General features: G+C 33.7%; 1 protein-coding gene across 2 annotated transcripts in view; it reads left to right on the forward strand.

Annotated features, from left to right (window-relative positions):
* The window catches only part of vmp1 (vacuole membrane protein 1), a 33,927-nt gene that overhangs the window by 11,521 nt on the left and 3,370 nt on the right, over positions 1-19,036 (forward strand). Inside the window, exons 7-10 of one of the 2 annotated variants that reach the window (XM_063016594.1) lie at positions 634-765; positions 5,682-5,762; positions 8,741-8,857; positions 13,441-13,502. In XM_063016594.1, coding sequence (XP_062872664.1) covers positions 634-765; positions 5,682-5,762; positions 8,741-8,857; positions 13,441-13,502 — 392 coding nt within the window. The remainder of the gene's footprint in view (positions 1-633; positions 766-5,681; positions 5,763-8,740; positions 8,858-13,440; positions 13,503-19,036) is intronic. The other variant, XM_063016595.1, reaches the window with a different exon arrangement.

Here is a 19,036-nt window from a genome sequence, read left to right on the forward strand (position 1 = left end):
TTGCAGTGCTGCCACCTTCCCACACTTGTTGCTGCGCTTAAAATGAATTAAACCTTCACCCAGGTTGCTGTTGTCTTTTTCACAGTGCCGCCAATAAGACAAATTATTTGTATGACATAGAAGCGAAGTGCAGACATGGCAGAGAAGCCTGTTCTGACTGTTTAGGGAAACCCTAAACTGTTTAATTTAACCTTTAAATCTTGCTCGACATTGTGAGTAAAATTCATTATGATTTAATTTGGTCTTAGATTAACAAAACAGTGAAGTTTCATGTACACACTTGATTCATTCACTGAGTTTTATCAGAACATCTCCAGAGCGTTTTTAAAATACACTTCACGTGAATAAACTGTCAATACTGTCAATCAGTACTGCTGATGGTGTTTATTATTTCAAGCATGGCGCAGAGTGGCACAGCCAGCTGAAAGTGGTTTTGTGGTTTATCACATGATAAGCTTAAATGCTGCGGTAAGCAGTAATCAAAAATACTTAATACTTGATATTTTAAAAATATAACATAAAAATGCATATATAATTTCAACACATTTGGTAAAAACAGTTGATTTTTATTTATTGTGTAGTATTACAGTTGTTCCAGAGAGGATGTTTAAGTAGATTTTTTTTTGTGTACAGGGTGCTGGTACCGCTATTGGAGAACTCCCTCCATATTTCATGGCCCGTGCGGCTCGTCTTTCTGGAGCTGAACCGGATGACGAAGACTACGAGGAATTTGAAGAGATGCTGGAACAGGCACAGAGTGCACAAGTAAGGAATTCCTTCAACATTACTCTGCCACCAGTTACATGTTCAGTTGCTGCTGATCTTCATGCTGTCAAGTATGCTATTAAAGAAATACTTGTTGGCAAAAGTGTTTAAAATGTGTTAGCTATACAATTATTATACTGTATATAATATATACAGTGTATTTTATATATATATACAGTGTAATCACAAAAGTGAGTACACCCCTCACATTTCTGCAAATATTTTATTATATCTTTTCATGGGACAACACTATAGAAATAAAACTTGGATATAACTTAGAGTAGTCAGTGTACAGCTTGTATAGCAGTGTAGATTTACTGTCTTCTGAAAATAACTCAACACACAGCCATTAATGTCTAAATAGCTGGCAACATAAGTGAGTACACCCCACAGTGAACATGTCCAAATTGTGCCCAAATGTGTCGTTGTCCCTCCCTGGTGTCATGTGTCAAGGTCCCAGGTGTAAATGGGGAGCAGGGCTGTTAAATTTGGTGTTTTGGGTACAATTCTCTCATACTGGCCACTGGATATTCAACATGGCACCTCATGGCAAAGAACTCTCTGAGGATGTGAGAAATAGAATTGTTGCTCTCCACAAAGATGGCCTGGGCTATAAGAAGATTGCTAACACCCTGAAACTGAGCTACAGCATGGTGGCCAAGGTCATACAGCGGTTTTCCAGGACAGGTTCCACTCGGAACAGGCTTCGCCAGGGTTGACCAAAGAAGTTGAGTCCACGTGTTCGGCGTCATATCCAGAGGTTGGCTTTAAAAAATAGACACATGAGTGCTGCCAGCATTGCTGCAGAGGTTGAAGACGTGGGAGGTCAGCCTGTCAGTGCTCAGACCATACGCCGCACACTGCATCAACTCGGTCTGCATGGTCGTCATCCCAGAAGGAAGCTGACGCACAAGAAAGCCCGCAAACAGTTTGCTGAAGACAAGCAGTCCAAGAACATGGATTACTGGAATGCCCTGTGGTCTGACGAGACCAAGATAAACTTGTTTGGCTCAGATAGTGTCCAGCATGTGTGGCGGCGCCCTGGTGAGAAGTACCAAGACAACTGTATCTTGCCTACAGTCAAGCATGGTGGTGGTAGCATCATGGTCTTGGGCTGCATGAGTGTTGCTGGCACTGGGGAGCTGCAGTTCATTGAGGGAAACATGAATTCCAACATGTACTGTGACATTCTGAAACAGAGCATGATCCCCTCCCTTCGAAAACTGGCAACAGGATAACGACCCCAAACACAACCTCCAAGATGACAACTGCCTTGCTGAGGAAGCTGAAGGTAAAGGTGATGGACTAAACCCAATTGAGCACTGTGGGGCATCCTCAAGTGGAAGGTAGAGGAGTTCAAGGTGTCTAACATCCACCAGCTCCGTGATGTCATCATGGAGGAGTGGAAGAGGATTCCAGTAGCAACCTGTGCAGCTCTGGTGAATTCCATGCCCAGGAGGGTTAAGTCAGTGCTGGATAATAATGGTGGTCACACAAAATATTGACACTTTGGGCACAATTTGGACATGTTCACTGTGGGGTGTACTCACTTATGTTGCCAGCCATTTAGACATTAATGGCTGTGTGTTGAGTTATTTTCAGAAGACAGTAAATCTACACTGCTATACAAGTTGTACACTGACTACTCTAAGTTATATCCAAGTTTTATTTCTATAGTGTTGTCCCATGAAAAGATATAATAAAATATTTGCAGAAATGTGAGGGGTGTACTCACTTTTGTGATACACTGTATATATATTCTATCTATTAACATTTCCATTACAATTTATAGATGCCCATAATTGGTGCCATCAGACTTTGTGGTTTAAAGTCATCATTTGGCTTATTTGAAACTATAATTTATCCAGATATGAGAAAGTATGCTAAAAGTTTATTGTTAGACCATATTACTTTCTATCACTGCTCAGGGGTCCAAGTTTTTGTGCTTTTACACCAAGTTGTACACAATGCTGCACAATGGCTGTTTATATAAAAGGTTTCCAAATGGCAGCACCATAAATTACAGCTTTGTGAAGCTCACAATATATCGTTTCTTTTGAGATCCAGTCATGGTAGTGCTCATTTAATTATGTGGGTATTTTTGTGGCTGACTCTGCTCTCAAACGTGCCTGTACTTCTTTGCTGATCATGTTTTTCCATGATTTACATACACATGATTTTTTTTTTTAACATCGTTCTCCTTGAAACACTAAAGCATTTTACAGTTTTGTGAATCACGCAGATCTTACACAAGTGCCAACTGTCTGATTTTTTTATAGCTGATTTATGTATGTGGAAACCCCACCATAAGCTTGTTGGACATTCTGTTTCTAAAATAAGACAATTAATGCAGAGCTGCCAGCTATAAAAATTTAAATATAAAATATACCAGATTAACAGATTATGTCCAGATTAACAACAAATGCTTTATTTAACACAAAATCAAGCTTCTGCCATGCCTGTCTTAGAGATGATCCAGAAAACTAAATGATCTGAAGAGATTCTCCAGCCTTAAAATATGTTATAGGAGAAGACTAAGTGATACTTCATTGGCAGGTAAAAGTATTAAATGCAGGAATGCCAGTAATTGTCAGTTGTGGTTCTATTAAAGATAATTTTTTTTTTTAACCTTACCGTGACCAGGGATGCCAATAATTTTGAAGGTTACTGTACCTAGATTTCTCACAGTTGTATTGTAAAAAAACAGGCAATGCCAAACTGTGAGCATTTGAACTCAAAAGTATCTGAAATCAGAGAAGGGGAATTTACAGGTTCACAGGGCATTCCATATCCAACTTTTTTTTAACCTCGGAGGTGCTAATCCTGCCCCTCCTTTCACCCCCCACAGAACCGAGCAGATTAGATCCTGTCAGGTTTTTGATAGATCTCAGTGTCTGTCATCAGACCTCAATGTTGTGGTTTACAGTTCCTGGTCATGTGACCACTTCTTTGAAAAGCCCTCCCATTACTTCCAGTAAAAGTCTTTTGAGCAGCCGGTGACTCAGAAGGCGAGCTTCCTTTTAATTATGGGCTGTTAGGAGGTCTGAGTGGACCTCATAGTGCCCGTTCTCCTCACCAGCAGTGATTTAATTGGTTAAATGCTCAAAGCAAAATTCGGCATGGCAGCTGCTAGATCAGCAAAAATCCCCTATTCGCTGGCCTGGAATGGAATGCAGTCTTAAGAGTAAAGTAAATAATGGCATCTGATGAGCCATGTATGCTGTGAAACTGGGTAATGTTATTTTATTTTGGAGCATTGCCTGGATTGGCTTCATTGTTTAATGCTATTCCATCATATTTTCTGCCAGATGTGTACATCTGCAGTTTCCAAATTTTGTGGTCTAAAAAAGCCACCATGTTGAATCATTCTAACCAGGAGACCTTTACTTATCCACCGAAACGTGCTTGTGTTTTTTTTAATCTGCCAAGTTAAAACCCAACAAATATTTTTTAACCTTAATCAATTACAACATTAAACATATTTAAATAAACTTATAAGGCCAAAAGTATTTGGACACCACTTTTAAATAACGAGTGCATGTATTTTGGCCCCATCAATTGCTGTCTATTGCCAGTCATGTTCTATGGCACTGTGTGCCTGACCTTAGAATTTTTTTTTTTTAATAAAATGGGCTTAAATATTTATAGACACAGTTTAAAAGCCCATTAAATGGCTACAAAGAAAGTTTGGGGAGGAACAATACTATATTAATGCCCATGCTTTTAGAATAGGATATCCAACAAGCACATAGTCAAGTGTCTATGTACTTTTGGTCAAACAGTGGTCACCTGAGAACTTAGTATGCTTTTCATTTTAGTAAAAGGGGGGAGTAAGTTTAGGGTTTCGGTCTTGGTTTATCTACGTCACAATAAACCTCAGTGTTTTCCAGAGGCGTGAGAAATTCTGTTGTACCGTATTGTTTTTTGACACTCACTTAGCGTCATTTTACCATCTGATGTGACGTAACCAGCCACCCTCCTCATTCTCAACAGGTGTGATAATACATCAGAGCTGGCAGGCTCTCTCTAGCATCCATTTTTTATTATTCTTCCTTAAGACTTCTTCTTTTCCGCCCAATTTAGTACTATCCAATTACATTTACATTTACATTTTCAGCAATTAGCAGACGCCTTTGTCCAAAGTGACTTACAGTACAGTTACAGTATACAATCTGAGCAATTGAGGGTTAAGGCCCTTGCTCAAGGGCCCAACAGCAGCAACCTGGCAGTGGTGAGGCTTGAACCAGCAACCTTTTGATTACTAGTCCAGTACCCTAACCACTAGGCTATGGCGTGATCATGAACTAAACCTAAATTAATCTGGAATGCAACATCTACCCATTCAGCATAAGATGACTCGCCACAGGCCTTTTGGGACATCTCAGTAAAATCCTTATATCCAAAAGAACTCCCATATAAAGTTTAGGGTACCAATGTTACCAATGCCTCAGTAGGTCAACACCACCGCACTGTCTCACAATTAGCCGGTTGTATCTCCTCTACTGCAGCAGACCCCTACCTTCATCGAAGAGGGCCGTGCCCTCTAAAACGTGTGTAGTAGCCAACTGCTTTCTTTCAGTATTACATACACAGTCACACACACTTCTCCATTATTCCCCATCTCTGTGCCCTACCTAATTTACATTACATTCACATTAAATTTTTTTTTTGTTTGTTTTTATCTGCCAATATTGGTAAGTCTCTGAATGTGATGACACGTCTAGTGACATACAGCTTCCGAATAGCCTACCCAAAATTGTTTTAAAAATATATTAAAAAACCTTAAGTACTACCTGGAGGAGCTTGTAAAACCAGTGAAGTAGAAAAATGATTAGAACTTAGTAACCAGTTTTTAATGTTCTATTGCGATGCAATTAATATAGTTTGACCCACAATCTTTTTTTTTTTCTCTGCAGGATTTTGCAACAAGAGCAAAACTTGGTGTTCAGAACATGGTTCAGAAAGTTGGATTCCTTGGAATCCTAGCATGTGCTTCAGTAAGTTTATTTCCCATCATTGGTATGTGCTGTATAGGAAAGCATGAATATGCTCTCTAAAATTACGTCATCCAAAATAAATTGAATTTTTATTACACTGCAAAATGTAACTACAAACTGTGGATTGCATATAGAATTGGAATTATTCCATTTAGACCTAAATCTCAATCAGCAATTTTAGCTTTTATTTATTCACATTATAGACGTTTTAATGTTACATTGGAATATTTTTTCCGTGTAGCCATATGTTAATTAATGCACCCAATTCAAATGTAAAATAAAAAAATCATTATATATCCTATATTTTATTGTTTGATAGGAAAAAAAAATTATGTAATTTAAGGTAAATATAAGTAAAATCAAGCCAGGAGTTTCATTTAGAATGTTGCTATTTTTTAGACATTTCCGCATCTCAAAATTAGAAAATGGGAAGTGGCATGTTTAAATATGTCATACGTAATGTAGTCATAAAAATCTAAATATGATTGTTGTGCAGAATTAATTAGAAGTGAATAATTTACTGACAAAAGGATAAATGTTGGGTTCATCACTTTCCAATGGCAGGAATAAAAATTCTAACTTGACCATGTGTATAAAATATGATCATAAGTGTATTTTATTATTATTTTTTATTGAGGCGTAATATCAAATACGGTTATAGCAACAACATAGGGAATTATATCAAATACAAAGTCATAACAACTGCATTAAATCACAACAATAAAAAAGGAAAAACGTAGTCCACAGGAACAATCTCCTCAAAGTTTTTTATAATGTTTAAACCAGGCAAGACACAGACAGGAGACAGTCACAATCACACCAGAAAGGGGGGATGAATGGAGGAAAAAAAGGAAAAAAAACAATAAAATGAAATTAAAATGGTTTAGATTTTTTTTCTAAAAGTTTTATGATTATTCCAGTTATCAATTTTTGTGTTTTACACACATTTGTGTTTTAATTCCTGCAAAATTATTGGGCCGTGTAATGGATCTTTTATTAACCACACCACTATGAAACTATGAAAAATAAGTACATTAAATAATTGCACATTAAATGTAATGTCATCAAATAATTACTGCAGTCCACACTTACCAGCCATTTTATTAGGAACACCTGAACAACTGCTTATTCATGTAATTATCCAATTATTCAGCCATGTGGCAACATAGCAGTGCCTTAAATCATACAAACACTGGCCAAGAACTTCACTTCATGTTCACATTAAACATCAAATTGGAGAAGATGAAAAGAGACTGGCATGCTTGTTGGTGCCATGTGGACTGCATTAAGTATGTGAGGAACTGCTGATTATCAGGGATTTTCCCAGGGATGCACCAAAATCTGTAGGTTTATGCACAATAGTTAATGATGCAACAAATGTAAGATTTTTACAACTGCCCAAAAAGGTTGTCTAATTTTAAGAAAGAACTGACTGACAAAATTCTGAGTCACCTGTGTTCACATATTCATTCATTTTTCTATTTAGAAGGATAAAAAAAGAAAAGTATTTATGCTGATTGGCAGAGTGTATACAACAAAATGGCACTAATGAAAAGGTTACAGTAAATTTATTTTTACAGTAATAATAATATTATTTTTAAAAATTTACAAAATGAAATGCCTGATTTCCTCAATTTTTTTCTTAAACTGTACATTAATAAACAATTAAAAGAAAATCCAACAATTAACAGTAAAGAGAAATGTAAACAAACAAGCTGCTCTAAAAATTAAATGAACTCTAAAGGCTGTGATTCCATGAGCATACAGTAAATCTCTTGGAGAGTGAATGCATGATTTTACTAAACAGTGCAGATCAAACAGAGATGTGTTATACGGCTTTGATGTGCTTTTAGTTTATTTAGGAGTCACGAGGATGTGAGGGGCATGTGTTTTTAACATAAAAGATTTCAGATGGTTGGGAGGACCACAGTGTATCACAAGTAACTAATATATACTTCTAAAGAACACATTTAATTACCTTATACTGTCTAAAATCTACAATTTTAAGTTATATTTTACTAAAGCTTGTACATTTAACTTTTTATCACTTATCAAGCATGACATTGTACTTACAGTATATAATAACTAATAAGCTTTTTTTTCTTGCAGTTTTTTTTTTTTTGGAGGGGGTTCTCTGTAACTATTAATTAAAAGAAAATGACGCTATAATTTATAATCTGTTTGAAAAGCATTTATAAAGCAGGTGAGGAATTCATGGGGTGTGAGGACACAACCTACGGAAAACAAGGCAGTCTGTTGCATCATAAAATAAACTGCTTAGTGCTGCTTTAACATGCAGAAGCTCTTCAAGTAACTTTAGCAAAAGCATCATTGTTAATGGTTTACAGACTGTATAAAATCTTATGTTTATCTTACTTTTCTACATTACTGCCATGTTAAAAAAAAAAACCAACTAGGTAATATGTGATGTGTTTATGTTTTATGAGACACCGTCGAATGTCGGTTAAACGAAATCGGGGAAAAAATGGTTTTGTAATTGTAAATATGTCTGATAGGTATATTTATATGTATTTTACGGCGTATTAGGGCCACTGTTATTTTTTTACTGTATAAGTTTTGATTTTGAAAGTATAATTTTGAGAATAATGTCATAATATTGTGGCCAAATGATGACGGACAAAACGGCCCCTACCTGCAAGTTCTGCTTCGGAAAAAAAGAGACATTTTCCTCCAAGTCCATTTGGTTCTTTCTTCTAAATAAACACAGTTTCAGCTTGTTATATTAATAATAAACTGATGCTGATGTACCAGGATATTAAATATTTTTTTATTTCGATATGAAGATATAACTTTATTAAATTCCTCATACAAAACGTCCCTCATTTTAACACGGCGAGTCGGCTAGGATCACAATATTTCTACATTATTCTCAAAATTATTTTGACTTTATTTTTTAAATCCTTTTTAACAGTAAATGTAATAAGACGTTGTAATATTTACCTGTTTTCTTCCCTTAGATTCCAAATCCTCTGTTTGACCTGGCTGGCATTACATGTGGTCATTTCTTGATTCCATTCTGGACCTTCTTTGGAGCAACATTAATTGGAAAGGCAGTCATCAAGATGCACATTCAGGTACAGCAAACAAACACTGTCTTAATATTTCTACAACTTTCAATGTGTTGTATGTTTATTAGGTACACTAAAAGTTTTAATTCTTTGCACGACAATGATACTGACATGGTAGTTACGTGGTGGTGTGGGTGGTGCGGGTAGAAGTGTATCAGGAGTTTAAACATTTTAAGATACAAAATTTGGTTCCTAAAAGTGGTTATTAACCTTTTTGTCACTCATCTAAAACATTAATATTTATTATTAATATGTTTTAAATATAAAAGGATGCATATTAAATGATGCTTTAAACAAATATAAAAAGTTTATATAAGGAGTTTTTCTTTATTATCAGAGTGTATCACTAGAGACTGTACAACAATCATACTCAAAGAAATTCTGCAGTTAACGGTGACGAAGGTCGGGCGGGGTCTCTTCCTGATGCCACAGAGATATGCAATCTCTGTGACAGATCCGGGTACCTGGGTGAGGGGGGAGAGTCACATGGAGCTTAGTGTGGCGCTCTGTGTAGGGACCAAACACTGCCAGGTGATAAGCGACTGCAGATTGGACACGTGTCAGAGGGTTGTGTGGTACTTCGGGTCTTCTTGATCAGATCAGGGATTGGGCAAGCGATATGGGAAGTGGAAATGACTAGATTGGGAGATAAAAGTGGAAAATCCAGGAAAATAGTGAAGAGGAGTATACACAAAAAGCTGCTCTAATAGTTAAAGGAACCAAGTTAAAATGGACCAGGTTTACATGAGCATACAGTAAAGCTGTTGTATGAGACTATAGTTCTGACTAATTTCTTTATTTATTATGTCGTGTATATGTAGCTATTTGAGGGTAAAAGTGGATCAGGCCTAGCATTGTGGCTTGGTTTGACACACGTCAGTGTTGCTGTTGATTTAGAAATAGATCACCAAGCAGAAATATCCAGCCAAGGGCCTTCCTGTGGTCAGAATGCTGGTGGATGACGAGCACAAATTGTTGGTACAACTTGATGGTTTACAAGTTAAACTGTAGCTCATTTTCTTCCTTGCACAAAGTAGGTGTGTGTAGTATAAGTGGCTGCAGTGCTCCAAATTCACAACAGTTACAATTCCTTTAATTAGCTTAATCACAGTAAGTAAACTGCATGCATCACCTCAGAGGTTTTTGGACTCTTGCATCTTTGCATCTGATTTTGGACTCATTGGTGGGTAAATAAAACAATGATGCATTAATCCAAACTATATGTTCTTAAGTTTGTTTAACATCCCATTAAAAAACGATGGCCCTTCATATGGAAATGGCCCCCACTGGTAGCTGACTCGGCTCTCCACTATTCTGGGAAGGCTTTCCTCAAGAGTTTAGAGTGCGCCTGTGGGAATTCAGTCAAAGGAGTATTTATTGGTACAGGTCAGGCATTGATGTCAAACAAGAAATCTTGGCTCATCGCTAACGTTCCAATTCATTCTAAAGGTGTTCAGTGGGGTTGAGGTCAAGGCTCTGTGCAGAGTTTCTTCATACCAAACTCATCACACCATGTCTTGCTTTGTGCACCAAACCATAGTCATTCTGAAACAGGAAACTGTTAGCAATGGGTGTGGCTTTAGGGTCTAAATGTATTCATTCAAAGGGATCTCCACATACTATTTTTAAGGTTATGAATGTAGACATAGATGTAATGTTTTAAATCCTACAAAATTTATACTTATTTCTTTTCTTCTCTATTATTTTTTATCCTTTAAATAATCAAAACATACTGAATCATCTGTAGAAAAAATGTTCTTGGGCTTGTATAGTATCATGCAAAAGTTTCGGCACCTCTGGTCAAATGCCATGTTTCCATCTTTAACAGAGAACAAACTGCACATTTGAATGCACAATTGCCATTTATTTGCTCTATTTAACATATCAAGGGCAAAAATAGAACAAAAAATGTAACGTTATGCCAAATTTAATTGAATTATATTTCTAATGTTTTAATCATACCTTCAGTAGATGAAAAATGTACCTCTAAATTAGCACATCATGTCATATTTAAGTTCAAGTTAGTTGTAACTTATGTAATGTAATGTAATTTGCGTATGTCCCTAACATTCTGTGTACTTCTCTTATCCTGAGGGTAAAAAAATTACCCCCTGTACTAAACCCCTAAAATAAATCCGCTCCATTGAATTTTAAACCCCAAATCTATTTTGGTGTGAAGTAACAACCTGCCACTTAAATTCAGACAAACAGTTATTATTTCACGTGGAGGGAAAATCATTTAGTGGGCGTTCTCTGCTGTTAATAATAGTGCTGGGGTTTTTTTACTCTGAAGACAACAAAAGGATGAATGCCAAAACTAAATTCACTTAAGACACGTTTACTTGTGACAGTTTGTTTTTTTATTTTGTGCAAAAGCTACTGGAATAATGAAGGTAATGGCATGTTAGCATTGCTCAGCTTAAATGCATTAACCACACAGCTGTGTTAAAATACAACAGGCTGTATTTGGCTTTATCTGTGGTCTAATGTGCTAATTCTACCTCTGAAAAGACCTGGGTTCAGGTATTAGTTGGGCCATCGGGCTGGTCAGGTGCTTTGCAGACACAAATGTCTGAGCCGGAAAAAGGCTTGATGGGAGTTCCCTCCTTGCCATGGCATAATCGATCATTACAGACTAGAGTATGGACAGCATAATGTGTTCCAGCTTAAGCTTGTGCTGTGAGGAATTGGGTATGTCTAAAATCGTTGGGAAGAGGGGCACAAATGCAAAGAAGAAGAAAAAAAGACTTTGCTTGTGCAAGTCGTGTGATTTTAGTATTAAGGTGGCTTGACTGCCTTTCCTAGCTCTGAATTTCTTTTTATTTTGTTAATAGTGTCAAATGTTGTAGATAACGCAGTAAATAGTGGATTTTTGTGAAAAAGGTGTGCAGTATTTCAGGTGTCTGCGGTGGCTGCAAGACTTTTGACCTAAAATAGGTTACATGAGTCATTTATTCTTTATATTACTAAACAGTGTCACTCAGACTACACTTTCTACAGCTTTTAATTCTGTCTCTTAGCATACTTTATTTAAATTATGTAATAATTTGCTATTAAACGATGCAACAGCTATTATTAATAGAGGTTTAAAATTTGTTATATTTTTTACTTTTTGTAAAACAGTATTTTAAATGTCAGATAATATGTATATACACAGTCTCCTCCACAATTACTGGCAACAAAAAGTTGATAAGAAATTCAGTTCTTTGTGATTTAGCTGAATTTTACTTTGAAAAAAATGAAAGAAAAAAGAAATCCAACATTTAACGGAAGTTTACTAATTTCAGTAACAATGCCTTATCAAGGAAAATCTTGATAAGGAATTGATCAAGAATACTCTGTACCATAGCAAAGTTCCCAGGGTTTTTGGATGAAAACAACCCTACACCATATTTATCAGTGGACTTCAGGTTCTTTTCAGTATAGTCATCCTCCTTAATATAACAAACCCACCTTGAGAGTTTGTCACAAAAAAAGCTCAAATTTCGTTTCATTTGACCATAAAACACGGTTTCAGAAGTCTTAGTAGTGATAAGCAAACTCCAGGTGCCTACATGGTTAAATGTGGTTAAATGACAGGAAAGGCTTTTTTCTGTCAAGCCTCCTAAATGATGGTAGTTTTGGAGCCTCCAAACTCTTTGACTCTTTTACTATCTTCTGCTCTGTACAATCTTGGGTCATCACCCAGTTAAGTTTGTCACAGCTCCAGTTGGTTGGAACTGTAGATCTGTGCCTTTTCAGGCGATGAGGTTTTTATAGCACTTTTCCCTTTGAATTGTGAGTGTTCTCTTGTCTTTCCCATATTGAACATTAATTAAAAGGATTTGACCTCAGTGTCACCTCATTTATATACCTTAGTGAAAGAGGACGACTAGAAAGTTCCTAGACAATCTACTTAAAAAAGTAAAATGGGAACGTAAAGGTGGTCACACATTTTGTATATAAGAATTTCTATAGTTGCCAATAACTGTGCCACATTTGGTTATAATTATTTTCTGGTGAAGGACTGTTTTAAATTGAATTTTATCTTAGGTAGATCTGCCTAACCACCGGATCAATGACCACAGTTTATCTTGTATAAAATAATATATTTATTTAATAGTATTTTTTTTTAAATAAGAAAAGGGTGTTCACAGTTCAGATGCTACTAAGGACCATTTACCTTTTGATTCTGTTTTTACCCAACAATCAGTTTAATTTATGGTAATGTTTCCTTAAAATAATGTTTTAGAAATAATGTTTTAGAAATAAAAGGATTGCTATAGGGGGTTAATGGGAATACCAGCTCATAGCAAACAAAGCTGATGACTACATGGTTTCTTGACGGGGGTCAGAAAAGTGAACATCCCTCGAGGTGCTTTTGTATTTATCAAAATAACACTAAGCTTGTGTCAGCCAGTGAGCTCAGATCTCCTTCGGGAAGGGGGTGATGTTTCAGCATCTCCTGCAGACACATTCTGCCTGAAGGACTCTGTGTCATTCCCTTTCCTCTGTGTGTCTGATTGTATCGGAACCTCCCGTTTATCTCTTTCTTCCTCAGGATCTTGATTCACTGTCTGAAATTCTGTCTATTTCGTCTCTTTCCATAGAAACTGTTTGTTATCATAACGTTCAGCAAGCACATAGTGGAGCAGATGGTCTCTCTGATCGGGTGAGTAATTAAGCTTCCCAGCTACTCTGGTGGAACAAAACATAAGTGTCAAGTTTTAAATTTTACAGTTTACTAATAAAGACACCCAAAAGAAGGAAAAAAGCCTCGCCCAGAACGCAGGAAATAATTTTAAAGCCTTTAGGGCCAGATTATACACACTACCCAAGTTGAAATATAATTTCTCACTTAAAGCAGATTTCTAGTAATGAACAAAAACTAAATCAACAAACATACATTTAATAAACTAAAATGAAAAACAATTAAAACAAACTAATTCAAGAAGAAATTCTGCCTTTCAAACAAACTAAAATAAAAACCTTTTTATTAGGTCAATATCTGTTTTAGATGTTCTGGAAAAAATCAGATATCTACAGACTGACATTGAACTTTTTCTGGACTATTACTGACATTATCAGTCATTTATTCCCAACCAAAATAGATCAGACAGAAACAAAGCTCCAGCAATCTGTCCCAAAAACTAAAACTACTTAAAAAGTATAAAAAAGAGTGAAGAAATTAATAAATAAATGAAAAAGCACATCACAACAAATTACACTTAAATTAAAATATGAAAAAAACCTAAATTAAATAAATTAACTGAAATGAAAATATGAAAATTAAACTCACAATTTACACAATACTCAACACACGAAACTCAAGTGTAATACAACAAAAAAATAAATAAAATTAACATAATTATAAAATAATAATTATTATAATTAATTTAAAAACTGTAGTTCAATACAAAAATTGAAGGAAAGAGGTAAGAGGACAAACAGGGAGGAATAAGATGAAAAATGAAAGATGAAAATGAAAAAGGTAAGTAGAAAGTGACGAGTCAATTAAGAAAATATTACAGTACATGCACACAGTTTTTTTAAATACCAGTTTGCTTTTAATAAATATATATATTATTTTTTCTAGCTATTTTGATTCATTATTTTATTTTGTTGTTTTCTGTATTAGTTTAGATTTCCATCCAAGTCATCATTATTTTTTCTGTTGGTTTATAAATATTTTAATTATTTTAGTGATTACTTTTTTATTCAAGTGGCGCTTCTTGTTTTTTTTTTATATTTTATCAGCTATTTTAGTTAAAACTGTCAACAATTGAACCATAATTTTATATAGCTGTGTTCTGTTCTGCAGTCTTTGTCTCTTTGTAATTATTTACTCTGAGTTCATTAGTAAGAATGAACCTACTTTTGATTATTACCAGCTACAATATTTTTAATTATTCATCATCCCAAACCTCAGAACAACTGTTCATCCTGTTAGAACTGCAACACCTCGTAACACTCACCATAAATGCACAGTAGATTTTATCTGTAGACACATTTAACATTGATCATGAAATCATACTGAGAAAAGTCTCAGCCTAAAGGAACGAAAATGACTTCTACTAAATAAATCTAAACTAAAAAACTTTAATTAGTTATGGCCAAAAACAGAACTTGAGTCAAAATACACACACCTACTCTCACACACACAAACCCCCCAAAATCTACAGTGAATTGTAAAAAAGATTAATTATAAATAATGTAAAATATAATCTAAAATTTTTTAATAAAAACAAAACTTAAATTTCTGGAAATGTTTAGTTAATCCTTTACTCATACAGTGTAACGCATCATTTCAGAAATCCCATTTCAGTTCCTTTATTTGGTTGATTTTCTACTATTTGATGTGTTTTTTATGTGATAGATTATAAAGTCATTTTTTATTTAAATGTTTCTGTTTAAATAAAATCTGTTTTATTAATTTTACTTTATTTTATTATAAAAATTTTACAATACAAAGAATGTGACCAGGGGTGTCCAAACCTAAGACTATGTGAGATGGGTATAAAGTATAAACAGTATATTTAAACACATATAAATGTTAATATTAATTTCATTGTAATACAATTATATTATAACATTATAACATTAATTACATTTCAGTGATGTTGTTAACAATTGTTAACAATTATTATTAATTAACACTAAATATATTTTTCTGACAGAAGTATATCACAATTTTATATATATTAATTTTAGATAAGCCAGGTAAATAGCACATTTTAAATAGTTTTTACTGTTTTTAGTAGTTTATGGCTGACACATTTGACTCATTTTCCTGTTACACCATGTGCAGTGTGTTTTCCTCTCAACATAAAAAATCCAACCTTTAATATATTTTTTAACATTTTATTACTATTATTTTTAAATGAATGGAAAATAGATTTTTTTGCTTTTTAAAAATAATTTATGATGCAGCTGAACACTTAAAGGTAATTCATATTTTCCCCTTTTTGATTGAAACATGATGCATTCTATACAGTCTGGGTGAAAACCAGGAACTACAGTACAAACATAATAACCAACATAACCCACTTATGCTTATTATTTAAAATAGTCTCATCTAGAACCTAATCCTCAATTACTGAACACAAACTTATTGAGTCTAGTGCAGTTTTAATGCTGTGAATCAGTTTGTGTAAATTTTCTTGACTTGATTTTTTTAAGAACTATTAAATAAAGACACATAAAACAAAAGTTAAATAAAATATTGAAACCTCGGAAGAGAACCTGTGGTGCAAAAAATCCTAAATTAAAATAGAAATTAAAAATAGTCAAAAGTAAAGCCCTCCCTGATGATTAAAGTATAATCTGTTCTTGTTCACTAGAATCTGTAAAATTCCAGTAGTGTATTTTATTCATTTCATGTCTCTAATGTTTTTTAAAGTCTGAAAGTCAGATAAAAATGTACTTTTTTCACTTTCATCTTTGTTTGTAAATGACTGTACCATCAACGACCAGGTTCACCTTATGAGTGGTGTAAACTCTATATGAATCATAAACTCCACATAACAACGATTTGAATGACTGTAATCAGAGAACATTTCTAACTCTGCTCTGTTAATGCTTTACAGTGACAAAAAAAATACAAAGTAAGAATAAAAAAAATAATTGGTTGATTTGAATCCAGATTCACTGTCAGAAATGACTGTTGGGGTGGTCGCGTTATGGGGACACGTTTTACTTTTTAGTTTGTATATTTTTATGTAGGAGGAAAAATTACATTTATACTGTTAAAATACATAATACACGTTTGTATAAAATCAAACGAGCACCATTTAAAATTTTTTTTTATTTTTGTAAAAACTTTTGTACACATCTTCTAGAGGTTTGTCAACTTGAACCTGGCATTTTTACGGCACCATTTTTGATTTTTATTAATTCTACTATTAAATATAAATTACTAAAATAAATGTAAATGTCAGCGACTTTTATTTAAATTATTTTTTTCCAAATTGCCCTTTTTTTTTTTTGTTGCATTATGTTACATTTATCTATTCAGATGTTGAATTTTAGTTCACCGATGAGGACTTGCTAACTTATTTTCATGTGGAAAATCAAAAAATTTAAATAATTACACCAGGGATGTAAGCACATAAATGTTACAAATATAATGATAAAATATTTATAAATACTAATAAAATATAACATTAGCTTTCCTGTTAGATTAAGCAGATCTTAAAGTCCCAAATATCAAACTACCCAGTCTTTGGGTAAAACAAAACATGGCAAAGTTTTATTTGATATGTACCCCTTACGAAGACAATTATTGTGGTTTAAAATATTACTGAAGAAGTCAGAAAATATATCTATAAGATAAGTCAATCAGAGACAGAAGAGTAGCTTCTTCATTCATTTACATTCAGCTGATTAGATTTAAGATTTTTAAGTAAGAAATTTAGTGTGTTTACCTGACACCTTTATTTCAGTGTTCTGTTCATAGTTTATAGTTTTAAATATATTGTCTTGTTTAATCATTTACACCAATTCTCCTTTACCAATTTATCAATAAACTAAGTCTATAGGTTAAATTAAAGTATTGTATTGTGGTGTAATTTCTTTATCTTGTGATTTCTTATCTATTATTTGGCTTATTATCAAATCTGCACCAGATATTAACCAGCATTTTTATTATAATTAAAAACCAGAATATTTTAAAACCAGTTTAAAAAATGGAGCACTTAGAAAGTATGACACATTCTCAAAAACCATGATTGATACGGTTGAGGGTGAACATTTGCATACCCTTAAAATAAGTAAAATTTAAAGGTTTCTTTATCTCTTTAATATTTCTGTTTCATTTTCCACTCAGCTGGACTTGTCTCCGATTTGAATTAGATACACTATATGGCCAAAAGTATGTGGACACCTCTCCTACTGATTGAGTTCAGGTGTTTCAGCCACACCCACTATTAACACCTATAAAAAACCCCTACAAAATCACTTATATAAAATTTATATTTATTTTTTAGCAATTTGTATGGAAAATCTTTCCCACTCTAAGCATGCCTCCCACAAAGCGAGTTCCATGAAGACTTGGTTTGACGAGTTTTATGTGTAAAAACACCAGTGGTCTGAACAGAGCCCTGACTGAATACCTTTTAGATGAATTGGAACGCTGATTGCAAGCCAGGACTTTTCTCTCAGTATCAGTGTCTGACTTCACAAATGCTCTTGACTAAATAGGTAAAAATTTCCAGACACTCCAAACTTGTGAAACCTTTTTCCCAGAAAAGTGGATGAATGTTCAAGTATAAAAGGTCCATGTACAGTACAATTGTGTATCTGTTCTTAACTTACAGTTTATGGACCAATGTCTGTTAAACCTTTTTGGTGGATTTTATAACCTGGCAGCTTTAAATTATTTAATTTGTATTATAAAATACTTCCTCTCAGTCAAATATCATGGGGATGCAAATTTACCTCACAGTGAGCACTGCTCGAATCTAATAATGTAATCAACTTCATTCAAACTGTTGGTCAATGAAAATGTGAATGAATGAGAGAGAAATGCATGTAAATACAGTAAAAAATTACAATATATTTACCAAACTGTCATTCTAATCTAAAATACATATTTGTGTGTAGATTAAATAATTTGAGGTACATTTTATTGTTTTAGTGAATACAGTGTTTAGGGTAAATTTCTGTCTGACCAAAATCAAGCATAATGAATAAATCAATTTATTTATTAATATAATTATAAGTTAATAATTTAATGATACTTTTACTTTGTATTTATTATTCAGATTTGCTTTGGTTTTATTGTTGGTTTGTTGTTCCTCTTTAGTAAATCATTTTTGATTTTCTTTTAATTTAAGAAATTAAATTTGAATTACATATTTTTTATATATTGAATTTTGAGTTAGTTAATTGTAAAGTACAAAGTAAATTCTTTACCTGGCTAAATGTAAATGTGTAACATTCAAATTCTACCTAAATTACTGTACATAAAATGAATTATGTCAGTACAGTGAATAAATGACTGAATGTCTTCTAACCTAAAACACTTTTGGGTTTAAAATCTAACACAATTAATTAGTTTAATTTATTAATGTTATTAATTTCTTAATATTAGTTAATGATTTGATTCTATTTTTATTTACTGTTTAATTTTTTTTTGTTTCATTGTGAGTGTTAGTTACTAATTTGTAAAACCATATATATTTTAAAAACACAAATTACATCTTTATC

Source organism: Trichomycterus rosablanca, chromosome 20 (genome assembly GCF_030014385.1).
Source record: "Trichomycterus rosablanca isolate fTriRos1 chromosome 20, fTriRos1.hap1, whole genome shotgun sequence".
Taxonomy (NCBI): Eukaryota; Metazoa; Chordata; class Actinopteri; order Siluriformes; family Trichomycteridae; genus Trichomycterus; species Trichomycterus rosablanca.